The 23,432-nt window shown below is 33.6% G+C and overlaps 11 protein-coding genes across 11 annotated transcripts; 5 read left to right on the top strand and 6 right to left on the bottom strand.

The window, feature by feature from the left end:
- Window positions 1-69: 69 nt before the first annotated feature.
- Window positions 70-7,182, bottom strand: PRP8 (U4/U6-U5 snRNP complex subunit PRP8; the record flags this gene model as incomplete). The annotated part of the gene is made up of 1 exon (XM_019181765.1): window positions 70-7,182. The coding sequence occupies one exon, from the start codon at window positions 7,180-7,182 to the stop codon at window positions 70-72; it is 7,113 nt and encodes a 2,370-aa protein (XP_019039030.1).
- A 309-nt stretch (window positions 7,183-7,491) lies between these two features.
- CDC23 (anaphase promoting complex subunit CDC23) lies at window positions 7,492-9,015 on the bottom strand (the record flags this gene model as incomplete). The annotated part of the gene is made up of 1 exon (XM_019182711.1): window positions 7,492-9,015. One exon carries the CDS (start codon window positions 9,013-9,015, stop codon window positions 7,492-7,494), a length of 1,524 nt encoding a protein of 507 aa, XP_019039029.1.
- A 361-nt stretch (window positions 9,016-9,376) lies between these two features.
- On the top strand, window positions 9,377-10,054 carry WICANDRAFT_78455 (uncharacterized protein; the record flags this gene model as incomplete). Its single annotated transcript, XM_019184722.1, has 1 exon — window positions 9,377-10,054. The coding sequence occupies one exon, from the start codon at window positions 9,377-9,379 to the stop codon at window positions 10,052-10,054; it is 678 nt and encodes a 225-aa protein (XP_019039028.1).
- A 328-nt stretch (window positions 10,055-10,382) lies between these two features.
- On the bottom strand, window positions 10,383-10,980 carry MPC2 (mitochondrial pyruvate carrier; the record flags this gene model as incomplete). The annotated part of the gene is made up of 3 exons (XM_019183357.1): window positions 10,383-10,685; window positions 10,744-10,758; window positions 10,918-10,980. The coding sequence occupies 3 exons, from the start codon at window positions 10,978-10,980 to the stop codon at window positions 10,383-10,385; spliced, it is 381 nt and encodes a 126-aa protein (XP_019039027.1).
- A 541-nt stretch (window positions 10,981-11,521) lies between these two features.
- On the top strand, window positions 11,522-13,859 carry LCB1 (serine C-palmitoyltransferase LCB1). The gene is given in 4 exon segments (XM_019186319.1): window positions 11,522-12,698; window positions 12,782-13,270; window positions 13,295-13,645; window positions 13,659-13,859. 3 exon segments carry the CDS (start codon window positions 11,852-11,854, stop codon window positions 13,543-13,545), a joined length of 1,587 nt encoding a protein of 528 aa, XP_019039026.1. The 5' UTR covers window positions 11,522-11,851; the 3' UTR covers window positions 13,546-13,645; window positions 13,659-13,859.
- A 177-nt stretch (window positions 13,860-14,036) lies between these two features.
- On the top strand, window positions 14,037-15,254 carry WICANDRAFT_91749 (DUF2406 domain-containing protein). Its single transcript, XM_019186318.1, has 3 exons — window positions 14,037-14,655; window positions 14,693-14,902; window positions 15,039-15,254. The coding sequence occupies exons 1-3, from the start codon at window positions 14,178-14,180 to the stop codon at window positions 15,044-15,046; spliced, it is 696 nt and encodes a 231-aa protein (XP_019039025.1). The 5' UTR covers window positions 14,037-14,177; the 3' UTR covers window positions 15,047-15,254.
- An 872-nt stretch (window positions 15,255-16,126) lies between these two features.
- NGK1 (hexokinase) lies at window positions 16,127-17,470 on the top strand (the record flags this gene model as incomplete). The annotated part of the gene is made up of 1 exon (XM_019185609.1): window positions 16,127-17,470. One exon carries the CDS (start codon window positions 16,127-16,129, stop codon window positions 17,468-17,470), a length of 1,344 nt encoding a protein of 447 aa, XP_019039024.1.
- Window positions 17,471-17,649: 179 nt separating this feature from the next.
- WICANDRAFT_68398 (autophagy-related protein 101) lies at window positions 17,650-18,747 on the top strand (the record flags this gene model as incomplete). Its single annotated transcript, XM_019184117.1, has 3 exons — window positions 17,650-17,707; window positions 17,756-17,835; window positions 17,893-18,747. 3 exons carry the CDS (start codon window positions 17,650-17,652, stop codon window positions 18,637-18,639), a joined length of 885 nt encoding a protein of 294 aa, XP_019039023.1. The 3' UTR covers window positions 18,640-18,747.
- On the bottom strand, window positions 18,723-19,247 carry WICANDRAFT_91747 (CoA-binding protein; the record flags this gene model as incomplete). The annotated part of the gene is made up of 1 exon (XM_019186317.1): window positions 18,723-19,247. A coding segment is annotated over exon 1 (355 nt), but the record flags the coding sequence as incomplete, so codon positions are not given.
- A 37-nt stretch (window positions 19,248-19,284) lies between these two features.
- On the bottom strand, window positions 19,285-20,969 carry POB3 (FACT complex subunit POB3; the record flags this gene model as incomplete). The annotated part of the gene is made up of 1 exon (XM_019186316.1): window positions 19,285-20,969. The coding sequence occupies one exon, from the start codon at window positions 20,964-20,966 to the stop codon at window positions 19,389-19,391; it is 1,578 nt and encodes a 525-aa protein (XP_019039021.1). The 3' UTR covers window positions 19,285-19,388.
- Window positions 20,970-21,135: 166 nt separating this feature from the next.
- DAK1 (dihydroxyacetone kinase) lies at window positions 21,136-22,913 on the bottom strand. Its single transcript, XM_019186315.1, has one exon. It carries the CDS (start codon window positions 22,903-22,905, stop codon window positions 21,169-21,171), a length of 1,737 nt encoding a protein of 578 aa, XP_019039020.1. The 5' UTR covers window positions 22,906-22,913; the 3' UTR covers window positions 21,136-21,168.
- Between the last annotated feature and the right edge of the window lie 519 nt (window positions 22,914-23,432).

Here is a 23,432-nt window from a genome sequence, read left to right as displayed (position 1 = left end):
ATATTAAATTAACCAATTAATGAAGCTTTCTCCCTTTTTTAATATACAAATTTATTTTTATAATACAATCTAAGCAAAGACATCCTCTTGCTCAGCTTCCAAACTAACCTTATGCTCCAATTCATTGAAAGCAATGAAATGATTTGGACGATGCAATTCATGATAGAACTCAATAGGAACATCAATCTTCAAATCATAATCCAATTCTGGATTGAATCTTGTACCCATAAACGAATAATTCCAGATATCTGTACTAGGAACCAAGAAGTTACCAATAATATTGTTGGAAAGAATCAACTGACCATTGTCACCAAATTCAGGTCTATATCCTTCTGGTGCAATATCAATATTTTTATTTTGACGACCCCATTTATACCCATCTTCTGTTAATGTAAAACAACTTAATGAAACTGAACCAGTCGTCAAAGAAACTGATATATCAACCAAATCAGGATTATTATCTTCAAACAACTTAGCATGTGTAGTCATATCACTTGCAGACATGTAGTTGAACTCTTGAGATTGAGTATGGATCCAACCTAATAATTCCAAACCTTCAATCCATTCACTATCCTGAGTTTTACTCAATTGAATAGAATTCAATGAGCCAGTTTGAGGAGGTAAAACAATTGTTTTGATTTCTTTAATCTTATCATTATCACTTGGGGAAGACCCGTAAATGTAACCACCAATCTGAGTTCTTGTGTCTGAAATTTGAATGAATTTTCTCAACACATTATTAGGCATAATATAAGTTGTCTTCTCCTCCACGAAATCATCTGAAGCGACATAAATATTTTTAGTACGCATATGCAATAATGACGCAGAAATTGCCAATTTTCTCCATTCTGTCTTTGAAGTGAAGGATTGTTGTTCATAATTACTTGAAACGTGTGCAACGATCTCTTCACCATGAGCATTTCTTGTTTTAACTTTAACACCAGTCAATGCTTCTTCATTTTGTCCTTCAATTTCAGCAATCTCTTGTCTTTTTGCAGATGGTGCCTTGATATCTTGACCTAAAATCAAATCTCTAATTTCAGCTTGAGTCAATGATGCAACATTAATGTTATGTTTCTTACCATAATCATTCAAAATTAAATCACGGAGTTTAGTTTCAACATCAACCCATTGGTCGTCAGTAAATGATGGCCATATATGATGTTCTTGTGTAATAACTGAACTGTCTGGTCTCAAAATCAATTTGGTACGTTCAGGATTAACGTTCAAGGCACGCAATAACAAGATTAAACGTGAGAATGCAGTATAAGCAGAAATTGTCTTTAACCAATCATCATAAACGTTGAATAAAACCATTTGTGGTTCAGTAGCTTTCAAAACAAGATCTTGAAGTTTATCAATTTTCATAGCAGCTGCAAATGGTAAACTTAATTCGGATGGTCTAATTGAGATATTTGGGAAATCCAACATGTGAACTTCTAATGGATCCAACATTGATCTTCTTGTGATAATCAATTGCTTTGGTTGTTCTTCACGAGGTAATGAACGGATCAAAGCAGCAACTTCCTCAGCAGTTTTCCATTTAGCTAATTGACCTAAACGTTTTTGACCTGACCAAACTGATGTATGGATAATTTTCAAAAATAATTGACCAGTCTTTGGGTTTAAAATGAAAATGGCACCATTGATTGGTTTAGTTGTCAAGTTACCTTCAACGGTTCTATGAACAGTAACACGATAAACATTGGTATCATCAATAAACAACTGTGTATCATTACTGAATAATTCAGCATAATTGTTAGAGTTCAAGAACGCTTGTTGTGGTTGTGCTTGATATAACTGAAGACCTTTTCTAATACGTTCACGCAACACATATAATGAAGGATTAGCTTTCATAATCGTTTTCATTGCACTTTGCATCAAAGGTTTGAAGCCCGGGAACCAAGAACCATAAGCATCATACATGTTATAAGCAAGATCAATACCAACTAGAACACCAGTTGGGGATGGATATAAATCATCATTAGTATAATCCAAAAATTTAGCACGAACATAACGCGAAATATCATGGGAATCATAATCACCATAACGTAATTGAACATCGATCCAAAACTTGTCACTTGAGGTAACAGTCATATCGTCATTTGTATCGTGTAACAAGGATGGTGCACTTGCTCCCCATCTATAAGAACCATTGACTGTAATATCTGCAGTTGATGAATTCATTTTGTATGATTTACGTGGATGAATTGACTCTTTTTGGACACTGTCAATTTGTAAAACATCTAATTCACCATCTAAAACTTGACATAAATCAAAAACAACACTTTCATGGATTTTTTGCCACAAATGAGCACGGAATATTTGAATCAATGAAATTTTTAAAGTTGGAATTTTACCGTGTAAGAAAATACCTGTCAAATCTAATTGAACCAAGAAACCAACATAAACATTTGCACGGTTAATAGTTGGTGACCACCATAGGGTGAAACGACGATTTGGAATTTGACTCAAACCTGTTCTTTGAGCATTCGTCAATTTTTTAAACTTCAAAGAATCTTCAAACCCAGAAGCTTTTTCCCAAAATAAACCTTCCCAAGAATCAAATCCTGTAGCTTTGAATAATGTATGCTCCAAAATTGTTTCAATACCACCTAATGCTTGAATAACATCTGTACGATAGGCATTCAAATTCCACAATTTACCATCATGATGACTGCTTGTCCACCAGAAGGGGTTGAAACGAATCAAAGAGTATTGTTTGAATTCACGGCGAATACGATGACCCTTATCATAAGCCAATGTGTGACGATCTTTTTGAAACAATGTACTAATTCTTGGAATACCTCTATCCCATGATCCTTCCAATTCTTCAAATGCCAAACGACGATTTTGTTGTAACGCTTCTTGACGTTTGATGGCATAATCTGCCCAGACTCTTTGAGAATCCAAAAATTCATTTTCCCAAGATGTGATATATCTGAAAATTGTAGGAATTAATTTCTCTTCAGGATGAGACATACCAGAACGGAAATGGGTAATACCAGCATCTGTTTGTTTAGACCAACTTAAATCTGAAGCAGGAATCAAAATATGAGAAGCACTCAACATACCAAGACCACCTAATTCTTTTGGTGTATAGAAAACAGCTGGTGGGAAACGAGTTGGCATTTTAGAATTTAATCCGACTTTAACACGAGTTTGTATTTTAGTTTCACATTTGACCAAAACATCCAACAATGCTTCTGTAGATACAGCAGCTTCTCTATAATAAGTGAAAAGTGACATTAATGCCGTATTCCATTTGCTAGCAATCTTTGTGAACGTTGTTGAACCTGAAGACATCAAAATTTGACGTATACGATTATGGAACTTTTCAATATCCTCTTCTGTAACTTGAAGGAATGCTTTAGCAGTACGTTGTTTGGTGGATTGATCGATAAGATCCCAAACACCTTCTGTTGATGATGTAACTTCATCCATTCTTGACTTTGGTAAAATTCTAACTTCAAAACCACACATTGTGAAGAGTAAATTTGGATTATCTTTACTGTAAACTGATGACAATGTATCTTCCCATTGGATAGTTGCTAAAGCTCTAGGTATACGACCTTGAATTTCCCAGAACACAGCTCTACCGAGGTTAACATCTTGACGCATCAACCTCATACGGCTATCTCTTGGCCAGCAACGACGATTGTTATAGCCTATAATATTTTCAAAATTTGGATCGGGATTTTCAGACAAGAAAGCTTGAACCAAATCTTGTGCATCTTCATCATCAAATCTGAAGAATATATGAATCTTATCAATATAACGTGAGTATAACCTTATAGGACCTGAAGTTTCTTGTTCCAATGATTTCAATTGTAAAAATTCATTTGGTGAGTTAGCAGGACCAGCCAATTCACTAGCACGCTCAAGACCAAGAATCAACAAATCTAACACCAAACCATAATATTGGAATACAAAAGATGAAAATTGTAGACCTCTGATTAAACCATACTTGTTCACATGGCTCATATCTTTATAGGTCAATCCTATATTGTTCTTTGCAGTAATATAGTCAGCAATATTTGAGTCAACAATTAATCTCAATAAACGATTTAACAATGTGAAGTCAATCTTTTCAGCAACTTTATTCAAAGTTGTTTGCAGCATAACATTAGATTGACCTTTGGAAGTATCCCAGACCTCGTTCAAATTATTTATACCTTGACACCATTTATATACAAGAAGTGGTGGAATCTCAGCATCACTTGGTTTAATCCAATTTGGGAATAATTGTCTTTTATCACCTTCATACCACAAATATTGATCAAGATAAGCATCAGTAATTTTTTCAAGTGGGTCAACTTCATAGACTGGGGTCAATTGATGATATTGATCCAACATTTCTAAACCAACATCTTTGAAAACTCTTTGGGTAAGCAAGAATTTCTTTATTCTACTCAAACATTCATGAGGATTATCATAAGCTTGTTCGATTAATGCTAGCTCTTCACGTTGCGTGGCATTCAAACGACCTTTAGCATTATATGATTCTTTCAAATTTTCCAAAGCAAGGACTAAAAGTTTAGTATCATGCTTATAACTTAAAGGTGGGAAAGGAATTGGTGCAAAGTTTCTGCTTTCAAACCAGTTAACCATGGTTCTAAAGATTGTAGTTGCTTCATTTGGAGAAATTGCAGGACCATCCTTTTCAACATTTTGTTGACGTTCTTGTTCATTTTTGATCCACAATCTTGTCAATCTACCCAAGTTCTTTCTAGCGACTGTTTTCTCAATACTAACACCACGTTTTATACGTTCTCTGTTATAGTGAGCAGTGGATGTCCAATTATCAGCTTTGGATTTAACATAACGTTCAATGATTCTTTCAACTGGTTCAGGCAACCCAGGGACTTTCCAAGGGATATTAGCTTTCCAACATCTCCAAGCCTCAGCCAAATGTTGCAAAATGGTCTTTGATTTATTTTCTCTAATACCTTCTGGCATGATTTCCAAAATTTCATTCAAAACAGCAGCTCTGAGTTCCAAATCATAATAGGCATCTGTTCTTTGTTTGGTAACTGTTTTTGCAACTTCGTTGGAACGACCTTCAAATTGACGAGATAGTAAGTTTCCTAACCATCTCTCTAATAATGGTATTATACCTCTTAGGAAGAAAATCCAAACTCTCCAAGCTGGTTGCCAAAAACCACAACCAGGACCTTTACCAATAACATTATTAAATCTATAATAGACAACATGTTTCAAATCTTTACATGCACGAATTTGATGCATCACTTTATACTTGTAACGATAAATACCAGTCAATTGACCAAGATGGTTCAAAATATAATAGATACCATCAGCTAATTGGAAAGCATCAACATTACCTAGACGGAATTGAACTTGAGCATCCACTAATAGTTTGATGACTTTCAAAATTTCCCTCATTAAATGGAATGCATTACCAAATCTGGACTTCTTTCTTTCTTTTGTTGTCAAAGTCTTTGTTGGTTTCAAGTTAAAATTATAATCAAGATGTAGATAAGTCAACCCTTTTCTATGTATTAGCAAATTCAGCATATTGAAACCTTGACGACACACTTGTAAACCAGCCTCAACCCAATCAATAGTTGTTGTTTGGAAGTATTTTGTATTTTTCAAACTCTTCAATAACTGAATCTTTCTGTGGTTTGATGGTGGTCCCTTGTGTAGTTCATTCAAGACATGGTTCTTCAACAATTTTTGATAAGAAACTCTTGTTTTGACTGGGAAATCACGAGATGGACGTTCCAAATACCAACTCTTCACTAAAGAAACATCTTGAGCACGCTTCATATGGCCTGAGCGGCGATTGAATGGGTATGGAGCCCACCATAATTCTATAGCAGCAGCTGTATTATCAGTCTCCACTTCATGTTCAGAAAAGAATGGTTTGACCTTCGATGGCAATTGAAAGTTTTCAATATCCTCACCTGTTTCTTCATCGAAAAGTTCCTTTTCAGTATCAGTTTTTGTGTTTTGGACTGATCTTGGTGATATTGGGTTTAAAAGAGGATCAAAATAAAATGCAGGTAATTCAGGATCATCAGGTTTGATATAGCAATTGACAGGATCTGAATACCATGGAATATGGACTGATCTTGGTAATGAATTGTATAAATGTGGGAATGCAACTTTGTACTCTGTCCTTATAGGTATTCTAAAGATAATACGATCTATTGAGTTAAATTCATTAAAATCTTCTTCTTCAACATCTTTGTACAATGGTTCAAACTTTGGGCCACCAGGTATAGCATTATTAAGAGCTTTAGCAGTGAAAAAAGATCTCTTATCAAACAAGTAGTAATAATTTTTGTTCGTTATATCTGTTAATAATGGAGTTGATAAACGATGTAAATTGATCATTTGCTCAAGGTTTAAGTTCCATTTTCTATAAGATTCACCGTTAACAAAATCCAAATCATCAACTAGAGGTCTAGGATCATAAAGCCAATCAATAACATGTTCATCATCAACTTCATCCAATTCCATCTGTATAGGATCTAGTGGTTCGAGATCTTGTAAATTTTCTGACCAATCTAATGGAGGTTCTTCATCATCAAATGGTGGGAATCTCATTCTCTTGAAATGTCTTCTATCTCTTTTTTCTCTTCTCATCATCACCCACATAGTTGCCCATTGTGCAGTATACACAGGTTCAATAACCCTAGGTATTTCATTAACAAAAGTTATAGCACCCGTTATATGATATAAAACTTTAACATCTTTAGTTTGTTCCCATGGTTGAGGCATGTTCTCTAATAGTTTCAAAGCAGCATGTGGCATGAATTTCAAGGATCCAAGAAATGAACGTTTATCAGCTGCAAATTTTCTTGAAGACATATCACCATGATCAAAAATGATTTTCCGTAGATGTTCAGGAGGCATATCAACTTTTTGTGGATGGACAAACGTTCCAACTTTTGAACGGGTTTCTGTAAAACGCTTCTTCTGCAGCTGTAGCCATTTTCTCTTTCTAATATCTAAATCATTCTTATTAAACCTTGATGGTGGTTTAGGAATTGATGATGAAGGTGGTGGAGGTGGTGGTGGCGCCCTGCCATTGAAACCTGGAGGTGGTGGTGGAGGAGGTAGTCCATTTGACGAAGTACCATTCCCATTAGTTGATGATGGAGGTGGTGGAGGTGGTGGAGGTTGCCATCCAGGAGGAGGAGGCAAGTTACTCATTGTTTATATGGTTTAATTGCCAAAACAACACTAACTCCTTCAATTGTCAACTAATATAAAACTTGATAGCTTGCAGTTTTCAAATCAATCAAAGAAAAGGGAAAAGTATGAGCAGCAACCAAATACAACGATGATAACGTGTGATAAATAATGTTTTGAGTATAATGGGGTTTCTCTTATTTTCAATGTCTAGGACAATAATATCATGCTGAATTTTTTTTCGTGAAGATTTCAAAACTCTCTACACCCAAACACCAGCCTTAGAACGGCGCAAATATCCTACGAGAAAGATACTTATAAATGTAGCCATTATTGAAGATTTATCCTATTTCGAGTTTCTCTTGCTACAGCTCTTGCTTCTTCAATTTCTTGACCTGTTCCATGTGTCAAGTCAACTGCATATTTATGAGCCGCTTCCCAATTTTGATTTCTAGTTTCATATTTAGCTAGCCATAATCTAGCTTTTGCAGTTTCATCATTACGAACCCCTTCATTGATCTCCTCTTGATAACATTGAAACATGTAGTCATAAGTCTTTGCGGGATCCTGTAATTTTTCATACAATAGTGCTAATTTGTATAAATGTGATACATTCTTAACTTCATTCAAATTAATTGCTTTTTGATAACATGTAATGGAATCCCGTATTTTATCCAATTTTTCATAACAATTTCCTAAAGCTTCCCAGACTCTTTGATCTAATGGATTCAATGATGCAGCCTTTTGATAATAGTATAATGAGTACAGATGCATATCTAATATTTCATAAGCTTGACCTAACCCATACCATGCTTTAAAATCTTTATAATTTGTATCGACAGCACGTCTATAAGATTCAATAGCAGCATGAGTATTCTTCAATTCCACAAATTCATGACCCATTAATGTCCAAGCAGATAAAGAATTTCTATTCAATGTTAAAGCTCTTCTATAATACATTATTGCCTTTTCATGTTCAAATTTCATTGAATAATAATTGGCCACAATACAACATGTCTCTGGTCTAAATTTATCAATTGCGCAAGCAAATTGAGCCAAGAATGCTAATTTAGATCTTTTATCCATAACATACAAGATATTGGAGTAAATATCCATTTCATCTAATCTTAAGGGATCATTAACCAAAATTTCATCAAATAATTCCTCAGCAATATTATATTTCAATGCATGATAACAAATTAATGCATGTTGAGTTTTCAAAAATGAAAATTTGGGGAATTTAACAATCAATGAATCCAACATTGTTTTCAATTCTGCTGTTTGTTGGAAGCATTGTTGATTTATAACAACTTTAGCAAATTTTAACATTATTAATTCTGCAAAATTATCTTGAAATTGTAATTCTAAAGAACTCAACACATCCATACCTTCACCAAAAGTAGGTAAGCAAAACAATAACTCAGCCCAACAACTCCAGTTATAAGGATATTGAGCCAAACTTCTAATGAATGCATCTTTAGCAGCCGCCATTGATTTATGTTTAACCAACACCACACCATGTAACCAGTTTAAAAAAGGACTTTTCAACCCATTAGGTTCTTGTTCTAATATTGATTCCAATTCTTTTAAGATTAATGAAACTGAAGTGTTTACAGAACTATGATCATGCAGTCCCAAAACACCTTCACTTTCCTCTTCCTTCTTCTTTTCACCAGATAAAAACATTGCATAAAGTCGTATGAATAAAACATCTTGACTTTTACAATTTTTCAAAACATGAGCACATCTATCAAATTCTTTACAATCAAAATAAGTCTTTGCTAATGCAAAGACATCCTGTTCAGATTTGGACACTTGGAGTTTGTACTTGGGTATATGGTCAATTGAAATCATATCTGAATCTTCTTGTGACATGCTAGTTAATGCTTCAGCTGACCATTTGGCGCCTTCATAAAGCTTCATGCTGGAAAGCAGTGATACTGAGTCACGAAGGTGCTTCTTCAAGCTTTGGACAACAGCATCTTCAGAGCTCATTTTTGGGTATTGATTGTATCTTGTATCTTGAATTATTCTTGTGAAGATGTTGTTTATATTGGAAAGTCGAAATCAAAACATTGACATTTTCGCGAAAAGTAAAAAGAAGGTGTTGGGATGTATCAAGTTTTTGGTGGTGGAAAGTTGAAGTTGTATGAAGATTCCACTTTTAAATGGTTTAGATTGAATATTCATCTTAACGAGTAGTGGTTCTTTGGAGATGAGTGAATTAATTCAAGTACAGAACAATGGTGTTTCTGATGATTCATATATGGATGTTTTAAGAGAAGAAAGAGAGTCATTAGAGGAAAGTTTTGAAGCAACAATAAAGATAATTGATCAATTGATTGAATTTTATTCATTAGACCCAACAGATGAAACCAATATATCCAAATATCAAGACCTTATAAGGACATTATCAAAAGATCCTTCAGTTATATTTAGACATTCCAAGAATATTGATCGTTTAGAGAAATCATTCCAGCGGTTATATAGAGAAAGATTAGATGAATTATCAAAGATAAATTTACATTCATTTAAAGATGTTTCCACAAATTTAGAAACATTGTATGATCAAAATTTAGTTAATAATGAAATTGAAACACTGGAAAGGGATCTTGGTGATTTGAAACCGATTGAATTAGATTCAGATAAAGTATTAACATTAGATCTTTCACAAGATCAATTATTAGAAGTTTTAAAGATTGAAAAGGATAAAAGAGCTAGATTTAGTTTCTTAAATGAACGTGTTCATGAACCAGAGATTAAGAAATTGGAAGGTTCTTATGATAAATGGAGTGAAAGAGAAAAAGATTTGAAAAGATTCTTAACAGTGGATTTGGAGAAAATTAATAAACAAATTCAAAATGTTAAGAAGACTGAAGGATTGGAGCTATGAGTAATTTGGTTATTTCATATAATTGAATATTAAGTGTATTATAAATAAAAAAAAACAAAAACAGTCTATCCTATTAACCGTTAGATCCCTTGTAGTTTTCTTTTTTTTTTGCAAAGTATTATAATTTTCATTTTCCAGGTAGAATATATTGATACAAAAGATTGGAACAAAGCAAACAAACAAATAAAGACACACTCAAATATACTAGAATAACTATCATGTTAGATCATAAAACACAATAGTTTTATAAATATTTAATATTATAATCTGCTTCTCTTCCTTCTTTTTCCATCAATCACAACTTCTCATGTTTTTTTTTTCATTTGATTTAAGCTTTAATCACAGTTTCAGTATCAATTTTTGGCTTTTGAGGACCATTGATCAAATAATTAACAATTTCTCTTGGTGAATCACCTTCACTCTTTCTATAATTGATAATTCTTGAAATTTGATAACCAGCGGTTCCGGCAAGGAAGAAATTCACAGAAGCTAATAAATAATTCTTTGGTTTGATAACAAAAGACCATCTTGTCCATATGGTACCTGTAGCTAAAAGCGATAGATTTTGAGTACCAGAGACTTTTTCAACAGGTCTCGAAATATCATTGATACCAGCAATAACTAGAGCCCACTTTAAAACATCGTTAGTAAACAACTTTAATCATAGATACATTTGTTGATCAACATACTTTTAAAACTGGAGCCTATAATGAATTGTTAGTATTCTTGAAACACATTGAATTGACCACATCCTCTCGTTTATAATCATTGTAGTTAAAACCTCATCAAGGAAGTTGGAAGCCATCTTGAAAAAAAAATAGAGGACGGATAGCCAGGGCAAATAGAAACGAGATAACACATACCCAGAAATGCACAGTCTTTGGGCCTGTTTCTGAGGCCATGAATCTAGCAAAGGCAGAAGACATTCTTTTGTTTTGTTTTTGTTATACAGAGATTAATTGGAGATCTGATTGTAATTGAAGCAAGGAAAAGAATTTATTCACAACTGGTCTCAAGCGAATCAATCCCATTTCAAATTTGTTCGTGGAGACTTTTTTTTTGTCTCGTTCGGACTACTACTAACCAGCGGGTTGGTGATCTAGGCAGAGACCCCTGTCCGTGTGGCTGGGCAGAGGTCTGCCTAGCTCCCTGCCTAGCACGTCTCCGTGTCTGCCTATGGCTCGTGGGGAGGCCCTGCAAGAATGGCGCCGCCGAGCTCAGCCGAACGCCGTCTGTCATCACACGCAGTGTCAGTATTTCTAGACTTCCTAATACGGAAATAACTGAATCCTCCCTTCCATTACTTCATTTCACTTTAAAAAAAATCCACTCACGAAAAAAAACCAAAAAAATCAACGGTTAAAACAAGACGTTGGCAAAGATTTCAATTCTCAGACTTGATCAAAAGAACAAATCCACAACAAATAAACAATCAAGAATCCCAAAAGGTCCTGGGATTTCACTAATCACATTCACATACTCTACACAAATCATCATTGGTTAATTTCAAAAGCGTGCTGGTGCTGGTGACTGTTTTTGACGTGTCTTGTGTTGTTGTTTTTTTTTCTTTGAAAGCGTGTCGTTGTTAGTTACAAGTTTACTATTCCAAAACAATCAATAAAAAACAGACATATTCGAAAAGGCATATTCATTTCCAAATCATCATATTCTCACATCAATAAAGATCGAATAAAGCCAATATCATAACTTGTGCTCATTTGTTTTTACTTGTTGTTTTCATTTATCCATTTAGTCTTTTTACCCCTATTTAAAAGAGAGAACAAATTTTCTTTAATAATGAACTCTACATTAACTACATCAATTGCATTTCAAGACATATGGAATTCAACATCAGATGTTGTTTCCAAATATCTAATCATCATCCTATCATATATGGAATCTATACCAGGTGGGTCCATTATAGTTAGATATATAAAATCTTCACACAAGAATGATCCAATTAGAACATTATTTGAAATTGCATTATTAGGCTTTGCAATCAAATATTTCACAACTGCCAAATATGAAAGAAAGAAGAAGGATTATGTTCGTTTAAACCAAAATGAAATTGATGATTTAATTGATGATTGGATCCCAGAACCTTTGGTGCAATCTGTTGAATCCAAAGAATCTTGGCAATTGGATTCTATCCCAATTGTTAAAGGTCCAATTGATACAAAAGTGGAATTAATAGATACTCATGGTGCCAAAATTTTAAATTTTGCTTCAAATAATTTTTTAAATTTTGGTGTTGATTCTAAAGTGAAAAAAGAATGTTCTAAAGTCATTCATAGTAATGGTGTTGGAGCTTGTGGACCTCCAAATTTTTATGGTAATCAAGATATTCATATTAAATTGGAGAATGATTTAGCTAGTTTTTTCGGAACTGAAAGTGCAGTTTTATATGGTCAAGATTTTTGTACTGCAGGTTCTGTATTACCAAGTTTTTTGAAAAGAAATGATACAGTTATTGCGGATTCCTCGGTTAATGTTGCTATTCAAAAGGCTTTAATCTTGTCAAGATGTGATATATATTGGTATAATCATAATGATTTAGAACATTTGGAACAAATAATGAAGGATTTAAATGAAAATGTTTTCAAATATGAAAAACCAATTTCAAGAAAATTTATAATTACAGAAGGTTTATTTATGAATCTTGGAGATTATCCAAATTTACCAAAATTAATTGAATTGAAAAAAAATATAAATTTAGATTATTTTTAGATGAAAGTTTTTCATTAGGTGTTTTAGGTAAAACTGGTAAAGGTCTTGCAGAGGAATTTAATATTGAACGTTCAGAAGTTGATATTACAATTGGTTCAATGGCTAATGCATTTTGTTCATCTGGTGGATTCTGTATTGGTGATCGTGTCATGTCTTATCATCAAAGAATTGGTAGTATGGCTTATTGTTTTAGTGCTTCATTACCTGCTTATGTGGCAAGAGCTACATCTGTTGGAATTCAATTGATTAAAGATTCTATTAATGAAAAAAATGGAGAATCTTCAATTTTATCAAAATTACATGGAAATAATAAGACTCTGTATGATTTATTTTCAAAAGATTCTAAAATTTCTAAACTTGTTGAAATCAAATCATGTTCAAAATCTTCAATTTTACATTTAGAAATCAATTCACAAATCAGATCATTATTAAATTTACCAACTTCATACACGGGAACAGGTTCAGAATTAGCATATAGAATTAAAAAAGGTATAACTGATAAATTTATTGAAGAATTAAATAATGAAGAATTATTATTACAAAAAATCATTGATGAAGTTAAATCTCAAGGGATTTTAATAACAAGATCAAGATTCACATATGAACAAGAATCATTACCATTAATACCACATTTGAAAATCCATTCAAATGTTGATTTTGATAAAGGTGATTTAATCAAAGCTCATGATATCATTTCTAAAATCATTGTTAATAATTTAGATGGTATTACATTAGAAAAGTTTACCAAATTGGCAAACAACTAAAGCAAAAAGAACTCATTAGACACATACAACTACCCTTAATACTAATATAACCCAACTTAATACAACTAATTAATATAGAGACGGTTTTAAGCTATTGTAGTACTTCTCGACCATGGTGGTGTCATGATGTAATACACCAGCTGTTCATTTCCCCATACAGCTACATTTTGTTAACACCGATTAAACAGCTCATCAACAACAAAAGCATAAACATTTCTAAATAAAACAAGGCTTTAGTATTTCACAGCCACGTCTTGACTCTTGTAATTAACTAGCTGCAAACTACAAATAATCTCCCTCTTATTGATCGCCTATAAGCTACAGATCACCAAAATGATGAAATCAATTTCTTCTCTTGTCTGTGTGGTGCGTATCAGACGCGTTTGGCAGTGCTGGAGAAGAGTTCTTCACAGGACAAAAAGGCGTTAGATTTCCAGTTTTTTTTGATCTCTTGTTTGGAATCAATTGTACTCGTTGAATTAACAGGTTTGATTACTAGCTCTTTTATTCCTTCGCTTTAGTTGTTCTTTAAAGATACTGCCCTTATATAACAAAGCTGTCTTATAAGTGTTACAAGCACTGGTCTTTCCGTTTCATATTTCATATCCTGATACAATTATCAAACAAGAACAATGGGGTTATTTAGAAAAAACTCAAACGCTTCACAACATTCTGGAGGTTCAGGTGGTAAACCTGCAAAATTACAAATCACCAAAGATGATGAACGTGCGTATAAAGTTCGTACTGGTTCTGTTCATGATCCAATTTTACAAGCTGTTAATGAAGCTCAACCTTTTGAAGAAGCTGCTTTAGATCAACAACTTGAAGGAAATTCCAATTCTTCATTAACAAGACAAAGTTATAACATGATGGCTTCAAATGGTGGGTTTTATGATGTTTTCGGGAAACCTATTCATCAACCAGATATTTCAAATCCAACAAGAGCTAGAGATGAAAGACCTCTAGACACTATAAGAGGATTTGAATATTCAATAACTGGTGATTTATCTTATAAAGATCGTTTGGAAAGTGATAATCTAGGGTTTAGAGTCCGTAATGATTTCCCAAGTTTTGCAGGTGGGAATCCATATGGTGCTGGTGCAGCTGCTGGTAACTCTCAACAATTTGGTCAAGCTCCAATCCATAGTTTTTCTGGAGATCAACAAGCTTTTGAACAAGGTGTTTATGAAGCCCCTGCTAAAAAAGTTGAAGCTGCTAAAAAGAAGAAGGGACTTTTCGGTAGAAAGAAGAAATGAAGAATTACACGGGACAATATTGACCATTTTTGAAAGAATGGTTTTATTATATGATTATTATGAATATTTGGGAAGAAAAGATATGATTGTAACATTAGCGGGTCTTTTTTTTTTATATTATAACCAGAACAAGTTTCTAGCTTTGTTTTTTCAGTTCTATTTTTGGGTGGTATACCTTTTTTTTGACAATATTACTTTATGGAAACTTTTTTATATGATGCGTTTAACAATATTTAGGATGGTGATTTGTTTATAGTGTATTTGATAATAAATATAACACTTGTCATTCTATGGAGATTTATATAATTCATCATATATTGTAACCTTTGACACATTCAATTCAAGGCTACCTACTGATTCGCGAATGCAGGGGCCTAGAACTGGTCTGCAATCACACCCGGACACCAGCAGCAGTAGTACGTGGTTTTTTTCGATAAATTATGAATTTATAAAGCTAGTGCACCCTTTGGAAATTTGTTCAATATCCATTGTTGGAAAACCTTTCTGTCCTGGAAGCATTGGATGGCTGATGATGTAATCCTGGAAACCAGTTGAAAAAGTGTTTCTGCTTTAACTGATGATTTTACATACCATGAGCATTTGCTGGTTTCATGCATATTTATTTGGTGTTTCATAGCTCGAGTGGCTGGGAACTCTTCAGAGGTCATGTCTTTACACGGACAATTCCTTATGAGTCTGGATCAGCTATTCCACTGTCATTTCCACTAAGCATCTCTACCAGCGTTTATCATCATTAATCATAACCATGTCTTGACTCATTACTATTTATGACGACAGGATTTAAATGAAATTATGGCTGGCGCCCTTGTCTGGGTAAATGTGAGCAACTGTGTTTAAGAAGTTCAGTAACTGGGTTTGATATCCTCACCAGTTCATCGACAATTTCAGCTAGCATTGGCTAAACAGATCACCTGTTCACTAGTGTATGCTTTAATTGAAGATGTCAAACTGAGAGAAATTTCTATTCTACAACTAATAAACTAAAGATATTGAGCTAATTGATAAGGATACTTGGTCTAGAGCCATGAACATCCTTGACATTTCTCATTCACTTTTTTGCAATTTATTTATTCACATTTCTCAATTTTTTGTAGCACATTGCAATATGCCCTCGCGAACGCGTTTTACAATTTTGTAGCGAACTTTTATTTTGTGTTTTGATTTCGAAAAGTTATAATACTGACCAAACCTCTACAAACTCATACAATACCATGGCTGCACCCTCTTTTGGTGGTGATGGTAAATTTGATCCCTCATTCTCAATCCCAAAACGCTGCCCTATAGTTCAATCATGTCTTTCACAAATGTCAGCTAGTACTTCACTTGGGTTTGATGAATACGTCGCTGCATTAACTGAAAGGTTCCAACCATCAAATGCCAAAATTTCAAAAGATGCACTAATACAAGATTTCCTAAGGACTTTTAATCACGCTTTCAACGAATCTGAAATTTCAATGATACCGTGTTTTAAAATCCATAAACATTTTAATCATGAGAAGGATTTGGAAGGTGAATTTATTGTATTGGATATAGGTGGTTCCACTATAAGAATTGGAATAGTGGATTTGTCAAATCGTCGTACCCCGATAATCACACAAAAGCAATGGCTGCTGAGTGAAGGTGACAAGATTATTCATGAAGACTTTTTCGAAAATTTAGTTGACAAGTTGATTGAATTAGTTGGAAATAATAAAGAAAAGTTCTGGAATATAGGTATAACTTGGTCATTTCCTCTGAATACAGCAAATGAAATAGTCACAATGGGGAAAGGCTTTCATGTGAAACCTGAAGTTTTAGGTATAGGTGTCGATAAAATTATTTCCAAAATTTGTCATAAGAAAGGATTTAATGCTGAGGTTAAAGCAATCATTAATGATTCAGTTGCTGTCAACTTATCAGGCTTAATTAATTCTGATGTGTTGAATTCTAAAATATCATTCATACTGGGTACTGGGCTAAATTCATGTGTTTTGAAAAATAATCAACTTATCAATACCGAATTGGGATTTTTCGGGAAATTAGATGAAGTTACTGTCTATGATAAGAAATTAGATTCTAGATGGAATAAAATGAAAGAACCTTATTTGAAAAACTCAAAAGTTGCACCAATTTTCCAACCTTTAGAATTTCTAGCCTCTGGGAGGTATATACCTGAAATTTTAAGATTAATAATAGTAGAGCTGATTCGGGATGGTGACCTTTTTTTCAAAATTGAGAAATTTAACAAACCTTTCACATTACATGGTGATTTAATTTGTGCTTTAGACCCATCAAAATCTATAGAGGAGATCAAATCAGATTTAAAAAACAGTTCTTACAATCTCAAAGTTAATACTATACAAATTGAAATATTACAAGCAATTATAGATATTATTTTAGAAAGAAGTGCAATTTACGTTTCATGTGCAATCAGAGCATTATCTCAATTCATTGATCATGACCCAAATGAAGTGATTAATGTTAATTATATTGGGTCTTTTCTTTTCCATTGTGTTGAATTTCAAAAAAAAATCAAACATCATTCAGATAATAAAATCCACCTAAACCACATTGAAAATAGCTCCCTTTTAGGGGCAGCTGTTGCAGCATGCATTAATAGCCATAGAATCCATTCATCTTTTTTCAAAAGACTTTCAAGAACTCTTTAATGAAATTATTTATTCACGTTAATACGCTTGTAGGTGTGATATTTTTCGCGAGAATTATGTTTATAGCTTTTTGCGAAACGAATGGTGAAACCAATCAACTCCACAACACCAAATTGTTAACCATCAACTTTCAAATACTCGTACTAGTGGATATTCATGGGTGCCATACACATGTCATAATGGAGTTCAGCTTTGATTTGACAGCTGATAGGCAACATGTTCATGACGCTGTCAAAGGTGAGTCTTTTGAAACATGTACAGAAATATTTATCTAACCTTTAACAGGCCTCATATGGACAATTTTCTTTTATAGAGCATTCGGTTCAATAATACCTTCAACAGCTGAGTTTCTGGATATACCATACGTAAGTGCTTCCTGATCAAAATTGTCTACAAAGCTCAGTGACTAATTGTTCCCATAGCCCTACTTTGATTCACCAGAACTAGATAATGAAATTGAACAAAAACTAGACCATCTTTTATCAAGAATAGATTCAGATATAGCTACACCTACACTGGCATCAACTTCAACCACGTCAACACCTTTTGGATCGCCCGGAGCGAAAAATTTCACATTAAGTTCAACAGCAACAAGTTCAACAAATATGATCTCTAATCCTTATGCAAATATAAAATTCAATGAACCTGAACCATTAACTACATTTGATGAATTTGATAATGATAAGCATTCATCATCTGTACATAGTTTAGGTGCCATTTCTAATAAATTATCCACAAAATCACCAAGTTCAATGCCAACTACAAGCTCAACATTACAAACAACTTCAACAAGAACAGCTACGAATAACAATAACAATAATGTAAAATTTGGTCAATTCACAATCAAGTTTTATGAAAGGAAAAAATTGAAAAAACCAACATGGTTTGGTAAGACTGAAGAGGAGATTAATTGGGAAACATGGATATTAAATGTTCGTGTTGTACAAAATAATACAAATCATCAATCAACATTATTAGAAAATACAACAAACCAATTTGAAAAAACAGTTTTAGAAATAAGTGAAACTTGTGATACAAATAAAAATCATATCCCTGTGATTACTTCAACTGAATTATTTCCATTTCCTTATACAATGTCTACATCTCATGGGAATAATGATAGTTGGAAGGCATTCATTAAAAAAATGCTTAAAGACCCTATTTATTGATAATATTATGCATTCATAATATAGCTCATGATTTTTATGTGTGTGAATTTTTGGATAATTGGTGCTCTAGATGATAAAACAACTCTGTATACTAATCAAACACAATTTAATGACCCTAGTATTAACTCACTTGTAGCAATTTACAAATTTGATTTGACTAGATTAGAATCACCACTCACCAAGATACAATGACCATTTTGAATAATTGGCTGTATACCTAATTTCTCAGAAAGACTTATAACTTCATCATCATAAGCACCAGGTTGATACCAAACTCCCTTAACTTTATTAACTAAATTTTTGGCCTCCAATTCACTCAAAACACTTTCAGTGACTTTAGGAGGTGTTATGAATGAAATACTTATCCCATCATTATTTGGGTATTCCTCATCTGCTCTATTTATGGCTAATGCAATATCTTGAGATGTTGGAACGTGTAAAACGTGAGTTGCTGATGGATGAATTGGAATCACTGGTAAATCACGAGCTAAATACCAATTAAACACTTTAAACCCAAATTTTTGTTCATTTGGAGTAGCTCCAATGACTGCGTAGACTCTTGAAGGACTGAAGAATGATTTCATTGACATTTTTGTTGAATGTGATTGTTGAAATTGAAGTCGATTAGAAATAGGTTCTTTCCCCAGAAAATGTCTTTTTTTTTGCTATTTATTTGCGATCCGAGAAATTCTACAAAATGATTATTACTTTTCGATCTAAAATACAATTAAAACACACACTTTACAAATCTAGTTCTTTGGTTTCTTTGATGGTGGTCCTTCAGCTTCATCGTCACTTCCTGGTGCATCACTATCAAATTCTTCAGCAAGGTCTGAATCTGAATCATCAGATTCACCTTGGAAATCTTCATCTGGACTTTCATCATCACTAGCAGATCCCATACGGACATCATCATCTGAAGAATCCATTTCATTAGCTAAAACAGCATTGATTCTAGCTTGTTGTTCAATATCATCGTTCTTAACTCTAAGACCTTTCTCTTTTAAGAATGATTCTAATGTGCTTTGTTCATCTTTTGAAATATTTGCAAATGTATGTGAAGCACTTGTACTTCTCAGTGTAACTTCTAGATCAAATGTACGATTTGAAGTTGATGAATCACCAGCTCTTGAAATGGAAACACTTTGAACATCATTATAAGGAACATAAACTGTTGGTTTTGTAACGAAAAGGAAACATTTTTCTAATAAATACAAATAACCTTCATTAACTTTTAAGGAACAACTGACTGCAGCTTGACCATGTTTTGATGTGAAACTTCCAGGAATGATAATACGACGTTCTGTTAAACCTCTAAAGACATGACTCAAGACCAGATGAGTTTGTTGATCATATCTTTTCTTCAAACGACCTTCATATTTCTCTTTAAATTCTTCTTCACTTACATTTATTTCAACTTCCAATTCTTCATCTTTAGCAAATTGTAACACCAAGTATGGATATGGGGTTTGCCCTTGACGTAATGGTGGATTCACATGTATAACCATCAAATGATGGATGTCATCAGGTTTTGGTAATGAAAATATTCTTTCAACTTGACGATATTGTATTTTGTGATCATAAGTTTTACCTCTCAGTCTCAAATAACTTGGATATAAATCAATATCAAAACGACCACGAGGTGTTAAGAATAAAATATCTGTGAATGAAGCTAAAGCTTCACCAGCAACTTGACCGATATCAGCTTTTTCTTTCAATTGATCATAAAATGCAGCTGCAGATGTTTTCTCTTCTCTATCTTCTTCAGCAACATCATCATCTTCATAAGGAACAGTACCTGGGATATAAAAACGAAGTTCAACTAGTTCATCACCTGCAGTATCATTATTTTCATTAATTAAATTCATATCAATAGCCACTTCATTTTTAGCAGCCAAATTGGAATTATTGATTTGATTATATGAAATTTCAAAAGCAGGTTTGCCACTAACATTGAAAACTAATTCATTTCTAGCCAAATCAGTGTTACCCCAATTCCAACCTCTTAACGAATGTTCTTTATGGTCTAATTGTATATTGAAAAGACGTTGCAATTCATTTTTCAATTGATTGAAATCTTGTTGATCAAACCCATCTAATTTGGCAACACCTTTATTTTTGGTTTGAATTCTTAATTCCCAACCTCTTGAACCTCTACTCCATTGAGCTGAAGATAATTCATCTGATGGCAATAAAAATGGTTGAGTTTTATTTGCTGAACCACCAGTGGAGGCAGCTTTCCAACCTAACCCAGACTCAGCAATACGGAAACGACCGTTAGCCTTGGATTGGTTCAAATATATTCTTTCGAAATCCAAATTAGACATGATTATTCCTCGTTCTTGATGATATTTGAATTTGTTGCCTTTTTGTACACTTGATCAAATATTGAAGTTACGCTTCAATTTTTTTGACGCGTTTGGCATTTTGCGGGTAAATTTTTCAATTTCGCGAATTGACTATAAACTACAATATCAAATTTCCAATCATAAACTAGTTTTCATTACTTTTTGTACATGTACATACTATTTAAAAGGCAGACTCTAGACCTTTCAAGAATTCAACTAATCCAATGGCACCTGGATCTGGAATATCACTGGATTCACCAACATAAGAAGCACGACCGAATTTAGCTTCAAATGAACCAGTTGATTTAGCACCTTTATCAGCAGCTTCAACAGCCTTCTTCAAATCATTAGATTTGGCAAACTCTTTGACAAATGGTTCAAGAGCATCAATGACTGTTGAATCACCAGGTCTAGCTCTTGTGTATTTGTATAACGTGTCCAAGGCACTTTGTAAGGCTTTAGCAAAGATTTTAGCATCAACAGGTGTATCTTTTGAAGCATTAGAGATAACACCATGACTTAAACCTGAGATGAAAATTGAGTATAAACCACCACTAGTACCACCCATATAAGTTTCCACTAAATCAGAAATCTTATGTAATGATTCAGATAGTGAAGATTTTGGTAATTTTGATAGATTCTCCACAATACCATTACCACCAGAAACTAGAGTTGTACCACAATCACCATCACCAACTTTTGTATCTAGTCTAGTGATTTCAGGTTCTGCTTTAACTAATGTTTCAACACCAGCTTTTAGGATCTTGGAGAAGTGGTCAAAGTCAAAAGTACCAGCTTGTTGAATGTTATCTGAACCTTCTTTGATTAATGAAGCGTCATAATCTGGTGCATTGTTTGAATATTTCTTTACTGGCCATCCTGAAGCTTCAGTTTCAGCATCTAATAGATCAATGACTGATTTGAAACCTAATTGAGCAGCTTTGTTGGCTTTAGTGATGTTTAACAAAGTTATACTGAAACCTTCACCATCTAAAGCAGTCATCAAAGTACCACTATAAGTACGTGAAGGAACAATACCATATTCAGATTTCAACAAGTCAGAAGCAACTTTAACAATTCCTTGTAATGTCAAGTTTGCAACACCACCTAAATTGTTAACTAATAAGACAACTTCATCGCCTTTTTCAAAATTAACAAATGCACGATCTTTATCACTTTGATCTAATAATTTTGGTAAGATTTGTTCTTTGAGTAAGTCTTTAACTGATGGAACTGGACTCAAAACTTTGACACCTGGTTCATTATGAATACCCATACCTAATTCCATTTCATTGTCTTTCAATGATGATTCAAATTCTTGACCTGGAACTTTAGCATGATTTAATGAAGAACCAATGGAGACTAAATTGTCATTAATTGCATTAGCTAATTTAACAGCATCTTTCAAAGTATGTTTATAATTTTCAACATAAGCACCTAAAATCTTGTGAACTAAAGTTGTACCTGCAATGGCTCTTCTACCAACTAAACCACCTTTTGAACGACCAACTGCAACATCATCACCAACAACGAACACTTCAACATCATAACCCAAGGCACGAGCTCTTTCACCGGCTAAACCAAAATGTAAAACATCACCAGTGTAGTTTTTAACAATTAATAAAACACCTGGGGCATCTTTACCAATGACTTTAATAGCATTCAAGATTTGCTTTGTACTTGGAGATGCAAACACTTCACCAGAGACAGCACCGGTTAAACCACCTTTACCCACGAAACCAGCATGGGTAGGTTCATGACCAGCACCACCACCAGAGATCAATGCGATTTTGCTCTTATCTGTTTGTTCTCTAAAGATGACTTTCTCATCTTTAATAAGGGTCAAGTTTGGATTTGACAATGCAAGACCTTCGAGGGCACTTGCGACTGGATGATCCACGTTGAAATATTTTGTCATTATTCTTCAGTTTATTCTAGTTTGGTTTTAATTGATTATGTTCTAAATTAAATTGAGATGAAAATGGTTAAACAGGTTTCCCCTTTGTTTAAATACACTCCATCTCCAAAGTTGCGGTTATGAAGAATGCACGAAAACGTAACCACCTTAGGCGGCTAGCAAAGAAAAATTTAGGCTACGCTCGTCGAAGCGCGCAAACAATTTTAGGCAGGAACAGACAGATCTCAGCTCAGCAAAGAATTCGAGTGAAGACGTTGGAATTGCTATAGTTCATCGCCTCTTTATATGAGATCATTGGATAGTGATTTCATGGATCAGCTATTACTTCTCTGTATCATCATATATGAGCTGTGCTGGAATCGCAATTGTTGAGATTATCAAGTGGGAGACCATGATGAAGCTCAAATAAGCGAAGATAATGCGTTAAACCATGGCCTTCTAGTGGAAAAGCTTTCATTCTGTATAGTTTTCAAGAACTATATCTCTAGTCTAACATTAAAACAAAACTTTATACACGTTTTAACCAT

This window comes from Wickerhamomyces anomalus (assembly GCF_001661255.1).
Source record: "Wickerhamomyces anomalus NRRL Y-366-8 unplaced genomic scaffold WICANscaffold_3, whole genome shotgun sequence".
NCBI lineage: Eukaryota > Fungi > Ascomycota > Saccharomycetes > Phaffomycetales > Wickerhamomycetaceae > Hansenula > Hansenula anomala.
Note: the sequence above shows the minus strand (reverse complement) of the source record. Positions and strands in the feature narration are given on the sequence as shown.

Bases quoted from the DNA above. Each gene is read 5' to 3' on its own strand.
- LCB1 (XM_019186319.1), top strand. From the start codon at position 11,852: ATGAACTCTACATTAACTACATCAATTGCATTTCAAGACATATGGAAT. The intron at 12,699-12,781 runs GTTTATTTATGA...GATTATTTTTAG, and splicing joins AAAATTTATAATTACAGAAG to ATGAAAGTTTTTCATTAGGT. The intron at 13,271-13,294 runs GTATAACTGATA...AATTTATTGAAG, and splicing joins AGCATATAGAATTAAAAAAG to AATTAAATAATGAAGAATTA.
- DAK1 (XM_019186315.1), bottom strand. From the start codon at position 22,905: ATGACAAAATATTTCAACGTGGATCATCCAGTCGCAAGTGCCCTCGAA.
- WICANDRAFT_91749 (XM_019186318.1), top strand. From the start codon at position 14,178: ATGGGGTTATTTAGAAAAAACTCAAACGCTTCACAACATTCTGGAGGT. The intron at 14,656-14,692 runs GTAACTCTCAAC...TCCAATCCATAG, and splicing joins TGGTGCTGGTGCAGCTGCTG to TTTTTCTGGAGATCAACAAG.